Genomic DNA, 16,062 nt, shown 5'->3' with positions numbered 1-16,062 from the left:
CCCCTCCCCCCCCCGCCCCTCCCCTGGTCCCCCTCCCCCCCCCCGCCCCTCCCCTGGTCCCCCTCCCCCCCCCGCCCCTCCCCTGGTCCCCCTCCCCCCCCCGCCCCTCCCCTGGTCCCCCTCCCCCCCCCGCCCCTCCCCCTGGTCCCCCTCGCCCCTCCCCTGGTCCCCCTCGCCCCTCCCCTGGTCCCCTCGCCCCTCGCCCCTCCTCCTCTCCCCCTCGCCCCGCCTCCTCTCCTTTCCCCGCCCCCCTCCCCCCTCCCCCCTCCCCCCTCCCCCGCCATCCTCTTGGCCCCTCCCTCTCCTTCCCCTCGGCCCTCCCCCCCTCCCCTCCCCTGGCCCCTCCCCCTTGCCCCACCCCCTCCTGGTTCTGACTGGTGTTCCGGCAACATGGCGGCCTCGGTGGCACTGCAGGCAGCGAGAGCGCTGAGAAAAGGGGCCGGGCGGCTGGCTCTGTGTCCCCGCCAGGTGGGTGCAGCGGGAGCGGACGGTGGGACTGCGGGGGTGGGGGAGAAGGGTTTGTCTCTGGGAATGGGCCCGGGCTCCGCAGGCCTGGCCGAGCTCTCACTCTCAGGTCGGGGAGATGTTTGACCCCCGTCCCCCTGAAGCGGCCAGTTGCTGTTTCAAAGATCAATCACCGCACTGAGAACCACAGAGATCTTTAGCGCTGTAATCCCTGACAGTGTTCCCCAAAACCCAGCAGAAAGATGACAGTGTCGCACTTTGTCTGAAGTTGTTTAATATTTCTAAAGAGAGGCCTCTTTGGGAAAGTGTTTTAGTTTGTTACTAGCATGAAGTGGATAGTATTGGAATATTGAGTTTATTTGGGTGTCTCATGCCGCTTTCTCTTTCCCAAACTTCAACAAAGTGTGTGGTTTGTGCACAGTGATTTCAGACTCTTTAGGTTTTCACCTGGCCCATTGCTTAACTTGAAACTTTTGTCTGACTTTGTGCAGCTTTGCTATTCTAACTCTGCAGTAAGAAGTCTCACAACACCAGGTTAAAGTTCAACAGGTATTTGGTAGGACAAGTCATAGCTTTCAGAGCGCTACCTCTTCATCAAGGGGCAGCGCTCCGAACGTTAGTGACTTGTGCCACCAAATAAACCTGTTGGACTTTAACCTGGTGTTAAAGAACAACCCAGCACGGGAAACGGGCCCTTCGGCCCAACGAGCCCGCGCCGCCATTTCAACAAAGCATTTTCCTATGCCTACCCTGCCCCGTGTGTATGTGAATGGTACCCCAAATGTAGCCAGATTCGGGGGAGAATAGTGTAGGGTCAATTTGGTACACCAATCAGCCTAAGAGCACATCTTTGGGGTGTGGGAGGAAACTGGAGCACCCGGAGGAAACCCACGCAACCACAGGGAGAATGCGCAAACTCCCACAGACCCAGGCCCAAATCCATGTATCTGCACAGCTAGCAGTGATAGTCACTGGAGCTGTTGTGGTGCCCGTCTGCTGGTCCAGGATTAAGCACACACAACGGCACGAAGTACTAGGCCACTCTCGAAACCTCCAAGAGCAGCCCACGCATGACCCACCGTGTCCATGCCCCCTGTTTGACAACAAGGTGGACCGACTCCTGTGGATTAAAAGAGACAAAACATTAACATGTAATATTACATTTCCAGTGTCGTCCCGAGGCTCTGACCCTTTTTCTATAACCCTCCATCCCTGTTTCACTCATGTGTCTATCTAAGTAAACCTTAAACAAGTCCAACGTACCTGCCTCCACCACCTTACTTGGTAGTGCATTCCATACTCCCACGACCCTCTGCGTGAAAAACCTTCCTCTAATATCCAAATTATACTTCTCGCCCCTCACCCTTAGATCGTGACCTCTTGTAATAGTTGTCCCCAATCTAGGGAAAACCCTGCCACTGTTGACTCTATCTGTTCCCTTCATTATTTTATACACCTCTATCAGATCCCCCCTTAATCTCCGTCTTTCTAAGGAGAAGAGCCCCAGTTTTTCCAATCTTTCCTCGTAACTCAGTCCTTCCATACCAGCAGCATCCTGGTAAACCTCATCTGCACTCTCTCCAGGGTCTCCACGTCCTTCCGGTAGTAAGGTGACCAGAACTGGACGCAGTACTCCAAACGCGGTCTAACCAACGTTCTGTACAACTGAAGCATTAGACGACAGCTCTTATACTCTATACCCCTTCCTATAAAGGCTAGCATTCCGTAAGTTTTCTTCACAACTTTCTCCACCTTCAGAGACTTGTGCACCTGCACTCCCAGGTCCTTCTGCATTTCTATACTCTTAATTGGTCTATCTTTTATCATGTAACTCCTCCCTGCATTATTCCTTCCAAAATGCATCACCTCACATTTGTCAGGATTAAATTCCATCTGCCGTCTATCTGCCCAATATACCAACCTATCTATATCCTGCTGTGTCACCTGACAATCTTCCTCAGTATCTGCCAATTCTGCCATCTTAGTATCATCCACAAACTTGCTGATCACACCACGTACGCCCTCTTCCAAGTCGTTCATATATATATTACAAAGAGGAGAGGTCCCAGTACTGAGCCCTGCGGCACACCGCTGGTGACTGACCTCCAGCCAGAAAAGGACCCTTCCACTACTACTCTCTGTCTCCTGTTGCCCAGCCAGTTTTCAATCCATCTAGCTACCTGTCCTTGTATCCCATGTGCCTTAACCTTTTCTACCAGCCTACCGTGAGGGACTTTGTCAAACGCCTTACTGAAGTCCATATAGATGACATCAACGGCTCGTCCATCGTCAACCGTTTTTGTCACCTCCTCAAAAAATTCTACCAGGTTCGTAAGGCAAGACCTCCCCTGAACAAAGCCATGTTGCGTATCCCTAATCAGATCGCAATGCTCCAAATGCTTATACATCCTATCCCTAAGAATTTTTTCCAATAATTTTCCTACCACCGATGCCAAACTCACTGGTCTAAAATTACCAGGGTTATCCCTACTGCCCTTTTCAAACAGCGGTACCACATTAGCTACCCTCCAGTCCTCTGGGACCTCACCTGTGTCCAAAGAAGAGACAAAGATTTGTGTCAGAGGCCCAGCAATTTCATCTTTCATATCCCTAAGCAGCCTGGGATAAATACCATCAGGCCCTGGAGCTTTATCCGTTTTTATACTACCTAACAACCCCAGCACTTCCTCCCTCGTAATGGATATTTCCTTCAAATGATCTACAGCTCCCTCCAAGACATTACACGACACCAAACCCCTCTCCTTCGTGAATACCGACGCAAAGAATTCATTCAGGATCTCCCCCATTCCCTCAGACTCGATGCATAGCTCCCCTCCTTTGTCCCTAAGAGGACCAATTTTCCCTCTAACCACTCTCTTGCTCCTAATATAAGAGTAAAATGCCTTTGGATTTTCCTAATCCAATCAGCCAAAGCCATTTCATGCCCTCTATTTGCCCTTCTAATTCCCCTTTTAAGCTCCCTCCTACTCTCTCTCTATTCCTCCAGCGCTCTCTCCGTTCCCAGTTGTTTCAACCTAACATATGCCTCTCTCTTCTTCCTGACCAAGTCTTCAATACCCCCTGTAATCCACGGCTCTCTAATCCTGCCTTTCCCATCCTTCCTCTTTGCCGGCCCATGCCTTCCCTGCAACATTATCAGTTTGCCCTTGAAAGCCTCCCATTTACCAACCGTGGACTTGCCCGCTAACAACCCCTCCCAATCAGTGTCCTTCATCTCCCTCCTAATCTGGCTGTAGCTTGCCTTCCCCCAGTTCAGCACCCTCCCCTTCGGACGGCACTCATCCCTTTCCATTTTTATCCTAAAGTAGACAGACTTGTAGTCACTGTTAGCCACATGTTTGCCTACTGCAACCTCAACCACCTGCCCCGGCTCATTACCCAACACTAAATCCAGTATAGCCCCCTCCCTAGTTGGGTTAGTTACGTACTGCCCCAAGGACCCTTCCAACGCACATTTTACAAACTCCTCCCCATCCGTACCTCCAGCTCTAGGAACCTTCCAATCCACTCCAGGAAGGTTAAAGTCACCCACTACAACCACCTTATTCTTTGTGCACCTATCTAAAATGCCTCTGCAAATACCTTCCTCCACTGACCTCGGGCTGTTGGGTGGCCTGTAGTATACCCCTAGCATCGTAATCTCTCCCTTTTTATTCCTCAACTCCACCCACAGCGACTTGATCCCTAACTCCTCCATATTATCTTCCCTCTGCACTGCTGTGATGTGCTCCTTTACTAACAATGCCACCCCACCACCTCTCTTCAACCCTCCTCTGTCACACCTAAAACACTTATACCCAGGAACATTCAGCTGCCAGTCCTGCCCTTCCTTTAACCATGTCTCCGTCACTGCCACCACATCTAAATTCCTCACGAGCATCAAGGCCCTAAGCTCATCCGTTTTACCTGTCACACTCCTCGCATTGAAACAGACGCAGTCCAACCCTCCAGGCCCACTCGGAACCTCCTTCCCCCTGATAATTTTCCTTTCACCCAAACCCACCCTATCACCCAACTCACTCCTGACCCCAGTGTCTAATGAGCTATCAGTCTCATCCCCAACCCCCCCCATTAGTTTAAACCCTGCCTAAACACTCCAGCTAACCTCCCTGCTAAGACATTTGTCCCCCCCCATTCATATTTTCCCCATCCCTCCTGTACAGGTGCCCTTCTCTCACAAATACTTCCCAGTGGTCTACAAAAGTAAAGCCCTCTACCTTGCACCAATCCCTCAGCCATGCATTCAGCTGCATGATCTCATTATTCCTAGCCCTGCTTGTTACTATTATTGTTACTAGAGAGGTGGTGCTCGACAGACTGGAGGGACTGATTGTGGACAAGTCCCCAGGACCGGATGGAATGCATCCGAGGGTTCTGAAAGAAATGGCGGAGGTGATAGTGGATGCCTTGGTGGTTATTTTCCAAACGTCGCTGGATTCCGGGGAAGTGCCAGAAGATTGAAAAGCGGCTAATGTTACGCTGTTGTTTAAGAAGGGTGCCAGGCAAAAGGCAGGGAATTATAGGCCGGTTAGTTTAACGTCTGTTGTAGGTAAAATGTTAGAATCCGTCATCAAGGAGGAAATAGTGAGGCATCTTGAGGGGAATTGCTTGATAGAGCAGACGCAGCACGGTTTTGTTAAGGGGAAGTCGTGTCTAACAAATTTATTGGAGTTCTATGAGGATGTGTCTAGGGCGGTGGATAGAGGAGAGCCGGTGGATGTGGTCTTTCTTGATTTTCAGAAGGCGTTTGACAAGGTACCTCACAAGAGGTTATTGCAGAAGGTAAGGGGGCATGGAGTTGGGGGTAGGGTGTTAGCGTGGATAGAGGATTGGTTGTCAAATAGGAGGCAGAGAGTGGGGGTTAACGGGTGCTATTCGGATTGGCGGTTGGTGACTAGTGGAGTGCCCCAGGGGTCGGTGCTGGGGCCTCAGCTATTTACCATTTATATAGATGATCTGGAGGAGGGAACCGAGTGTATGGTGTTGAAATTTGCTGATGACACCAAGATTGGTGGAATGGCAAATTGTGCGGAGGGTGTGGAGAGCCTGCAGAAGGATCTAGATAGGCTGGGCGAATGGGCCAGGAACTGGCAAATGGAATTTAATGTTGGCAAGTGCGAGGTGGTCCACTTTGGTAGGAATAATGGTAGGAAGGACTGTTACTTACGTGGCGAAAAACTGCAGCAGGCGACGGTGCAGAGGGACCTCGGGGTCCTTGTGCATGAGTCGCAAAAACCCAGCCTGCAGGTGCAGCAGGTGGTCAGGAAGGCTAATGGGATGCTGGCCTTCATAGCGAGGGGGATTGAATATAAAAGTAGGGAGGTCTTGCTGCGGCTGTATAGGGCATTAGTGAGGCCGCAGCTGGAGTACTGTGTGCAGTTTTGGTCGCCGTACTTACGCAAGGATATTTTGGCCTTGGAGGGAGTGCAGAGGAGGTTTACTAGGCTGATACTGGAGTTGAGGGGGTTGAGCTATGAGGAGCGGCTGAATAAACTAGGCTTGTACTCGTTAGAGTTTAGAAGAATGAGGGGAGATCTCATTGAGACATACAAGATGATGAATGGGATGGATAGGATAGAGGTGGAGAGACTCTTCCCGCTCAGAAAGGATAGTAGGACTAGGGGGCACAGCCTCAAGATAAAGGGGGGCGGTTTAGAATGGAGTTGAGGAGGAACTTCTTCACTCAAAGGGTGGTGAATCTCTGGAATTCTCTGCCCGTTGAGGTGGTGGAGGCTGCCTGGCTAAATATTTTTAAGACACGGGTTGATGGGTTTTTGATAAGAGAGGGGATTAAGGGTTATTGGGAGAGGGCGGGAATGTGGAACTGAGCCACGACAGATCAGCCATGATCTTACTGAATGGTGGGGCAGGCTCGAAGGGATAGATGGCCTACTCCTGCTTCTATTTCTTATGTTCTTATGCTTGTACTAGGCAGCAGCCCAGAGAATGCCACCCTGGAGGTCCTGCTCTTCAGTTTGGACCCCAACTCCCTAAATTGCCTGCGTACATCTGCCCTACTCTGCCTTCCTACATCCCTCTCTCCTATGTGTATTATTACTTCTGCCTGGGTCCCCTCCCCTTTCAAAATTCCCTCTATCCTCTCCGATATGTCCTGTACCGCTGCTCCAGGGAGGCAGACTACCATCCTGGAGTCCCACTTTTGCCCACACAACCTCCTGTCAATTCCTTTGACCCTCCCATCCCCCACCACTATCTCATTGCCAGCCCCCTTCCTTCCCTCTGAGTCATTCTGGCCCTCCTGTCTTTCCTTTTGTACCCCTGTCGATGCCTTTTGGGGGGCCACTGGGGTGGTCTTTGGACCAGGACTATTCTTTTTCCTCTTAACAGTTATCCACCCGTCCTGTTCCTCAGCCCTTGGGACCTCCACTTGTTCATGGTTTCTAGCCATTAACTCCTCATTCTCCCTAACCAGAAATGCATCCTCTAAACGCCCCTCTAGTTGCCTGACCCGGGCCCTCAAACGCTGCAGCTCTAAACACTTGGCGCAGATGTGGGCCTTCGGGAGACGTGATGCCTCCAAGAACTCCCACATGTGGCACCTAACACAGCTAACGTTCCTCCCCATAGCCCATGCCATGTCCCAACCTCACTTGGGTTTGTATGTGCCGAAATGCAACACGGGGAAGATAGAAACTGCAACTCACCTTGCCTAAGCCCAGCGAGCCAAAGCCCTTATAACTCTCACTCAGTTCCCACTCACTCCGCTGTCTATCACTTTCTTTTTATACCCCCCCGCTCTCCCTTCCTGACTATCCCCTCGCCTAACTTCCGCTATGGAAGTAAAAAGTACTCTCAGAAACCCCGCGAACCGGAAATGCGGTCAAAAAGCATTTAAAGTAAATCCAACACTCACCACAGCCACCAGGAACACTGCTCCGGAGAACAATGAGACTTCTTACTATGTTTACCCCAGTTCAACGCTGGCATTTTCAGATTATGGCTAACTTTGCAGCATAGGGGGTAGACTGGGGCCTGGGTGGTGATGGTTAGTAACTTATGGGTCATTGGGTTTTAACTGTGAGGGCGGGGGGTAGTGGGGTGTTGCTCACCCTCATGAAACTTTGGAGGTTGCAGCGTTGGATTTCAGAAGTTGTGACCATTAGCCAGAATTTAGACAATGCTCTTACAGTAGTGGTAAAAGACTGGACTGGTGCAAAATCTTTGACAATGTGGGAATTTACAGCTTGCAGAATGATGTTAGTATCAACCTACATTAGAAATAGAAACAGGATCATGGCTTACACCACCTGCTCGAGCGTTCGGTATGGTCATGACTGATTTTTGACCTCGGCTCCCCATTGCAGCCTGATCTCCATCTTCCTTGATTCTCAAAAGCTCTAAGATCTAGTGATCTAGAATATATTTATTTTATTAGTGTCATAAGTAGGCTTACATTAACACTGCAACAAAGTTACTATAAAAATCCCCTTGTTGCCACACTTTGGCACCTGTTCAGGTACACTGAGGGATTGAGGGGGGGCAGCGGGGAGGTGATGGTTAGTAATTTCTGTGTCATTGGGTTTTAAGTGGGGGAGGGTTGTTGCACTTTTATGAAACCTTTGGTGGTTGCTGCGTTGAAGTTCAGAAATTGTGACCATTAGCTTACATATCATTCTTACTGTAGTGGTATAAAAGCAGATGGTGCAAAATCTTTGACAATGCAAAAATTTACAGATTGTAGAACCTACACAAGAAATAGAAGCAGGATCATGGCTTAAGTCATTTTGAGCTTGCTCCATCATTTAATATGGCTATTGCTGATCTTTGACCTCGGCTCCCCATCGCAGCCTGATCCCCACCTTCCTTGATTCTCTGAAGCTCTAAGATCTAGTGATCTAGAATATATTTTATTTATTAGTTTTACACGTAGGCTTACACTAACACTGCAGCGAAGTTACTGTGAAAATCCCCCATTTACCACATTCTGGCACCTGTTCGGGTACACTGAGGAAGAATTTAGCATGGCCAGTGCACCCAACCAGCACGTCTTTCAGATGAGGGACACCCACGCAGACATGGGGAGAACTTGCACACTCCACACAGACAGTGACCCAAGCCGGGAATCAAATCTGGTACCTGGTACTCAGAATATCCAGAGCTCTGTGGGCTAGAGATTTCAAAAAACTGTCAACCCTCTGAAGAAGTCAATATTATCTTGAGACTCTACATAGACTTTCTAATGGAGGAACAACCTCTCCACATCCACTCATTGAAGCCCTCTGGGAGTAATACTTGAATCATCACCTCTCATTCTTCCAAACTCCAGATGATATCAGCCCATTATACTCTTGTGGGAGAGAACCAGGAATCAGTATAATACACCTTTGTTGTCCCCACTCTTAAAAGCATATAAGCAAGTTAGATGTGGAAATCAAAACTGTTCTCAGGTGTGGTCTTACCATAGCTCTGTATGAATGCAGCAAAACCTCTGTACTCTTATACACCAAATCTATTGCACAAGGGTCAATATAACATTTTTCTTTTTAATTGCTTGCTGGATCCATATGTTAACTTTTTTTTTGTATATGAGGAACCCCAATTCCCTCTGAACAGCAATATGAAATAGTTAATCAACGTATTTTCTTCTAACCGAAGTGAATTACCTTCATGTTTTCCCTGTTGTGAAATTGAATTTATAAAGATGTAAAGAATGTTTATAAAGAGTTTCAAAGAATAAGAGGAGATCTCGTTGAAACCTACAAAATGCTTAAAGGATTGGGTAAGAAGCAACAGGTCAGTAAGATGTTTCCCTTGGCTGGGGAGTCTAGAATTGGGGTATGATTTCAAAATAAGGATAACGTAGAACCGAGATGAGAAAAAGCATTTTTACTCAGGGGTTGTGAATCATTGGAAATCTCTGTCTCAGAAGGCTGTGGAAGCTCAGTGATTGAGTATGTTTAAAACAAAATTGACATTTCTAAATACCAGTAACATAAAGGGAAAGGGCGACAGCATGGAAATAAAGATATTGAAATGGATGATCAGCCATGATAGCATTGAATAGTAGAACAGGCTCAATGGGCTGAATAGCTTGCTTCTCCTCTTATGTTTCTCTCAATTCTATTAGCTGCGTTAGTATTCAAACATTATCTAAGGGTTTCTCCTTTGGTTAAATAACTATTTCAAAAAAAATCAATCTGTTGACCTTATTCTTTCTTGGAGTTGAAGTAGAAAACCATTCTACAGTGCCCTGTCTCTAAAAAGCATTTTTTATTGCAATTTCCAATGATTCCACTTTGGGTTTTGTGGTAGGAGTTCACAGTTAGCTGCATTGTCTATTGTTAAGTTTTGAAAACTGACATAGCAGAGAAAACTTGCGTCCTGTTAGTTTGCCCTGGGCTAGAAGCCAAGGTAGGAAGTCTGACAACACCAGGTTTTAGTCCAACTGATTTATTTGATAGTAAACTCACAAGCTTTCGAGGGGACTCCCTCTTCATCAGGTGAATGGAGAGTTCTGGCCTCGGACAGAGCATATAAAGCACAGACAGTTTAGAGTGCTTTATATGCTCTGTCCAAGGCCAGAACTCTCCATTCACCTGATGAAGAGGGAGTTCCCTCGAAAGCTTGTGAGTTTACTATCAAATAAATTGGTTGGACTAAAACCTGGTGTTAGACTTTTTACTGTGTTTACCCCAGTCCAACGCCGGCACATCCACATCTAGAAGCCAAGGCACAGAGGTGAATGTTACTTCTGGGTGGAACTGTGGAGTATTTAATGTCAAGGTCTGAGGCTTTTAAGCGTTTAGTCCAATCAGCTGGTCAGTTTGAAGAATGAAGCCTGCTTTCAGGCTGTGTGCCAAAGTCACCAAGGATCTAAATTTAATTCAAGTTCGGAAGGCTCTCCATACAGGGTACAGGAATGAGGTAGAGAATCTGGCGAACTGGTGCGGCAAAAATGATCTCTCCCTCAGCATCAGCAAAATGAAGGAGATTGTCATCAACTTCAAGAAGTGTAAAGAAGAACATGCCCCTATCTACATCAATGGCCACGAAGTAGAAAGGGTCAAGAGCTTCAAGTTGTTAGGAGTCCAGATCATCTACAACCTGTCCTGGTCTCCCCCATGCTGACACTATAGTTAAGAAAACTCACCAATGCCTCTACTTTCTCAGAAGACTAAGGGAATTCGGTATGTCAGCTACAACTCTCACCAACTTTTTCAGACGCACCATAGAAAGCATTCTTTCTGGTTGTATCACAGCTTGGCAGGACTCCTGCTCTGCCCAAGACCGCAAGAATCTACAAAAGGTCGTGAATGTAGCCCAATCCATCACATGAACCAGCCTCCCATCCATTGACTCTGTCTACACTTCCTGCTGTCTCGGCAAAGCAGCCAGCATAATCAAGGACCCCACGCACCCTGGACATTCTTTCTTCCACCACCTTCCTTCAGAAAAATGATACAGAAGTCTGAGGTCATGTACCAACAGACTCAAGAGCACCTTTTTCTTTGCTGCTGACAGACTTTTGAATGGACTTAACTTGCATTAAGTTGATCTTTCTCTACACCTGGCAATGACTGTAACACTACATTCTGCACTCTGTCGTTTTCTTCTCTATGAACGGTATGTTTTGTCTGTATAGCGCGCAAGAAACAATACTTTTCACTGTATAATACATGTGACAATAATAAATCAAATCAAAATAATGTGACTGAAGTGAAGGGGAGGGCCTGCATATAACACTTTCACTTTTGAAACAAGATGGCCCTCTTCCTGTCATAATGCTGACCCTTTTTTCTTTGATATTCTCAATCTGCACTTTTGAAAAAGGGGTTTAAGTCCTCCAATAAATAGTGAAACATTATAATAATGTTCAGTTGGCCGACCGCTGACACTTGTCATTTGTGCATGATCCCCTCACTACCTTTCTAACCAGGGTCCCAACTGCTGACTTGTTGAATGTATAAGATCTGATGCAATTGTTTGAAGAAAGGTGGAATATTTTGGTGTCCTGGCCAACATTCTTCCTTCAACTAATAAGGCCAAAAATAGATTATCAGTTGATCTTGTTTCCATGCTGCATGTGCAAACTGTTTCGTCTTTGCTTCTACGATCATTCACAATTTGAAATTAATCCATTAACTAACAAGCACAGTGACAGTTCCTGTAATAATAAGTACTATATAAATGCAAATTAATTAATTCATTCTTTAGATGTTGCAATTGGGACTTATGTACTTAAATCCTGCATTATTGTGTGGGATTAGTCTCTGCATTGATGCCGGAAACACCTAGGCAACTCAGCGCTTTGTTGTTACATCCACAAAATCATAAGATTAATCTTTAACACTAGATTCCTAGAATTTACATTTGGGGATGGCGTTGAGGAAATTACAATGAACTCATGCCAAAAATAGTTTGACTTGTATTGAAGCTGCTTTGCTGATTGGGGGCAAGAGAAATAGGATCTGTTTGCTATTCCGTGATGTGTTTCTGCGCTTAAAGTGTAAATCACAGTGAGAACAATATCTCCCAAAGGAATTTTGTTGATATGGGTAGCTCTTAAGGCAGATTTTCCCAACATCGTGTGCATATGAGGTGATAGGAGACCTGCAGTGTAATTTTGTTCTTATGATGTGTACATGAAATGTGTGTATCCATTTGGTATTCTCAAAAAAACCTCAGTAACATAGCTCTAATCAATTTTAATAAAGTCTTCATAGTTTGTATAGCATTGCTAATGAAGAAACAGGAACCATAGAAACATGACAACTAAATCATGATTTTCTCCAGGATGCATAGTCCAAGATTAAGATTGAAGCATGATAGATTCTCCTATGAAAGAGAATTGAGGTATATCTGTTCATTTTTGTTTGCCAGATTTGATGCTTTCATCAGTGATGTGTGGAATGCCAGAAAATGGCTGTTAAAGGATTTTCTGTGAGAATTGCAGAGCTTCTTGTTGTAGGTTTATATTGGCAGTCTACTTACTATTTTGAACAGTAGGGTATGGCAGTAAGTTGCTATGAGTGTAGTATGATGCTTCTGCATCGTTAAGAGGAGGGTGAGAAAAACATTGGAAAATACAAGAGGCATTTACCATCATTCTTCATTCAGTTTCTTGGATTTCTAGCGAATGCTTTATAATTCTTCAGGACCAGGTTGAAAACAGGCAAACAGTTTTTGCCTTTTGAATTTCTGTCCACAATGACTGATTGAACTGTATAAGCTTGTGGTGTATTAGGAGAATGCCTAATACACCACATACATTGTCCATCATGATTCAGAGTTTTTTGGATTACAATGACATCTTTCATCCATTTGAGAGAGATGTAGGGGAGAAAAAGTGGAAGCATTTGCCGGAAGGGCAGCCTCCCTTGCAAATAAGATTTTTTTTTGCTGACTTTTTATGAAGCTGAAATAACCACCTGGTATGCATCATTGAACATGAGAGTGGTTGGAACATGAAGGTGGCTGCTACATCACAAACTGCCCTGTGGTATCCTTTTACTAAGTATAGTTGATGAAGAAACTGAGGATTGGGACAACAGTAGCTCGAAGGCATTATTCAGAGTAGTGCATGTCACAATACATTCATTCTATGATTGGGTGCTGAAAGTCAATTATTTGTTGTCAAACTTCTGCTCCTCCAGCTGCTGGAACCATGAATTGATTGGGCAGTATGTGTCTATGCCGCAATTAAAAGGATGGTGCAATACACTGGTAAATGCTATGATGGGTTGTGCTGTTTATTATGCTGCTCAGGAAGAGTTCCTGGTTTTTGTTTCCGGTCCAGTGAGCACTCAAGCCTGCAATTGCAAGTTGTCTAATGGAAAACAAAGGAGAAAGATAGCCTTGTGTTGTGGGTGTAAAATTAGTCATCACTAGCACTGGAAACTAAAAAATATGACTGGATAAAATGAAATGGACAGGGTAGAATGACAGGCAAAACCACAAAGCTTGCTGTTACGCAAATAATAGATTTAACAGCATGTTAATTTTTAAGTAAAACAAAGATTTAAAAATATTGGTGCATTATAACAGTCATCTCAGATAGTGAGTGAAAAAACAAAAGCTGCTTACATGTTTTGCTTAATGGGGGTGCAAGAACCACAGGTTAATTGAAGCATGTCAATCCACAGTAAATTTGCTAGATTCACTGAGACTAGCTTATGAGAGAAGGTTAATCATAGGATCATAGTAAGAAATAGCACAGGAATAGGTCCTACACTTCGCTCTGCCATTCAACAAGATCATGGCTGAACTGACTGTGGCTTTAATTCCACTTTTTTGCCTGCCCACAGAGCCTTGAACCGTTTCTTTCCTCTGGTAAAAGATGTCATGTAAATAAATAGAAATTATTTTTGGGGGATTCAAACTGAGTCAATTGTCTGTGCTGAACTCGCGAATCCAACATCTAACCCAGGCAGTTTAAAGTCCTCCTGGGCACTGTTTATAATTGGCCCATCAATCTGGCTCATTGAGATGACCTGGAGGGGTAGACCTATCACCGGAAATTGGAATTGACCCTTCTTGGCTCCAGCTAACCTTGCATTATGGCACTGGATTTGGTAGGGTTGCCTTAGTTAAATAAGGAGCAGAAAACTTATCAGCTGTGCCTTTTACGCAATTTCAGTCAATTGAAATCTAATAGTACCTGTCACATGTCAAAACTAAAAGAAAACTCTCAATCACAGAGATAATTGCAGGAAAGGCCCCATTCAGCCTGCCATGCAAACTAATTTCCAAAAGTGTGCTGTCTAACCTTTCACACCCCCCCAGATCAGGTGACCCCACGCATGGTAGAGTGTTTCTTACAATATGAGTACCTTAAAGTGTCCTACACTCAAGTCCACACACACACAATCAGCTATAACCATGACATCTTTCCATTATTAGACCAAAACATGTCGATGATTTTTCTTCTTGGTGCATGTTACTTCAGATTAGCCACTCTAAATTGGACTATGATGCAGATGGTATAGTTTGGTATCTTCTGCATGGAAGAGAAAAAAATAGAAGGCTTCCCTCAAACCTGATGCATGCAGTAAATTATGTATGTGAACGCATCAAATGATGTACCTGTTTGTGATGCCCTTCATGGTTCACTAATCTGCTGACCCTGTTTAAACTCAGTTGAAGAATATTGGTGTGGAGGAGCAGAGTTTCCAGTCCTCATGTAACCTTGCCCAAGCACCTTCAGAATAGGAGGGAAGATAAATGATGACCAAATTCAAATCTACAAGTTTTAATTTCCAATATAAAATTGAACTACAGTATTTCTTAGTGACAGTCCTCAACAGGTAAAGAATATTTTAAAAGAATTTATCAAAAACTGTTAAATTATTATTATTTATCTATTGTTAATAGGAACTGCAGTATGCTGTTACAGCACATTTATATAAGTAAGTAAACTTTGTATATTGCAAGTTGGGAACCTGAATTGGTTTAAATTTGCAGTGATTGCAATGGCAAACATTATTGCTTGTGTTAAGCAGGCAGGTTTACTCACCATTTAACTTCTATGTTCATAATGTATTTTTGCAAGTCACATTGTAATGTACGAGAAGCAAACTCTGTGCTCCAACAATGGTCAAGATCTGACCATTTGTGAGCCCTGAGGCTGCCTGTTGGAGTTACGGATGCTTAGACCTTTTACAGTTGGACAAGCAACAGGAATCAATGGTGTAGAGGGCAATAATAAGGGAGAGAGTTATGATCTCTAAAAACTTTTCTAAGTTCTAGCATGAACATAAAAAACCAATACATTTATCACGTGGCTCTGGACAAATGTCATTTGTGATGTAATGAATATTAGGACTGTCAAGTGATTTGAAAAAAAATCAATCAGCATTAATCTTGTGATTAAAAATTGTAATTTGTTAATCATGGTTTTAATTACATTTTTAATTGATATAATTACTGCATCCATCTTTTTCAACTTTGTTTTTACACATAAAAAAGTTGAAACAGAAGACCTTTAGATTCTCGCGGTATTACTACTAACTAATAGTAAATTAAGCAGTGACTGGAAAAAATTACAATTTATAATAAGATTAATGCAGATTATAATATTTTAAAATGTTATTCATCCCAAATATTTATTGCATCACAAATGACAATACAATGCCCATGTGATAGATGTATGGGTATTGTCATGCAAAGAAGAGATGAAAGAAAATATATATATCCATATCATCCTGGTTATCTTATAAAATTATTTTTAGAAATATGTATAATGGACAAAGACTTGACACTAACTGGAACTATGACTGGCTACACCACACAAAAATAATTTCTAGCCTTTAGAAAGTCACGGCAACCTGTTCATCTCTAAAGATGTGCTAATGTCCCTTATTACTGCAAAAATCAACTGCAAGAAAATGCATAAAAGCCCTTTTACAGTTCTGAGGTAAAGTTCTGGCCAATGGAGACAGCCCGCTTGTGAAGACAAAGGACTTTGAAACCTGTCGTAAACTTAGTAATGGAGGAAATATTATCTATCTCAAGAATCCAGACCAGAAGTATACATCCTTTGTCCAAACCAAGGATGAGAAGTGGAAATTAAGTCACATGACCTCCCCCCCAAATTAAAAGCTGCTAGATCATGTCATA

General features: G+C 44.6%; 1 protein-coding gene across 1 annotated transcript in view; it reads left to right on the top strand.

Moving 5' to 3' along the window:
• Positions 1–351: 351 nt before the first annotated feature.
• suclg2 (succinate-CoA ligase GDP-forming subunit beta) overlaps positions 352–16,062 on the top strand; it is a 355,250-nt gene continuing 339,539 nt past the window's right edge. Inside the window, exon 1 of the mRNA XM_080183376.1 lies at positions 352–468. Coding sequence (XP_080039502.1) covers positions 391–468 — 78 coding nt within the window. The 5' untranslated portion in view covers positions 352–390. The remainder of the gene's footprint in view (positions 469–16,062) is intronic.

Source organism: Carcharhinus amblyrhynchos, chromosome 3 (genome assembly GCF_965287045.1).
Source record: "Carcharhinus amblyrhynchos chromosome 3, sCarAmb.v2.hapA, whole genome shotgun sequence".
NCBI classification, from domain to species: domain Eukaryota; kingdom Metazoa; phylum Chordata; class Chondrichthyes; order Carcharhiniformes; family Carcharhinidae; genus Carcharhinus; species Carcharhinus amblyrhynchos.
Note: the sequence above shows the minus strand (reverse complement) of the source record. Positions and strands in the feature narration are given on the sequence as shown.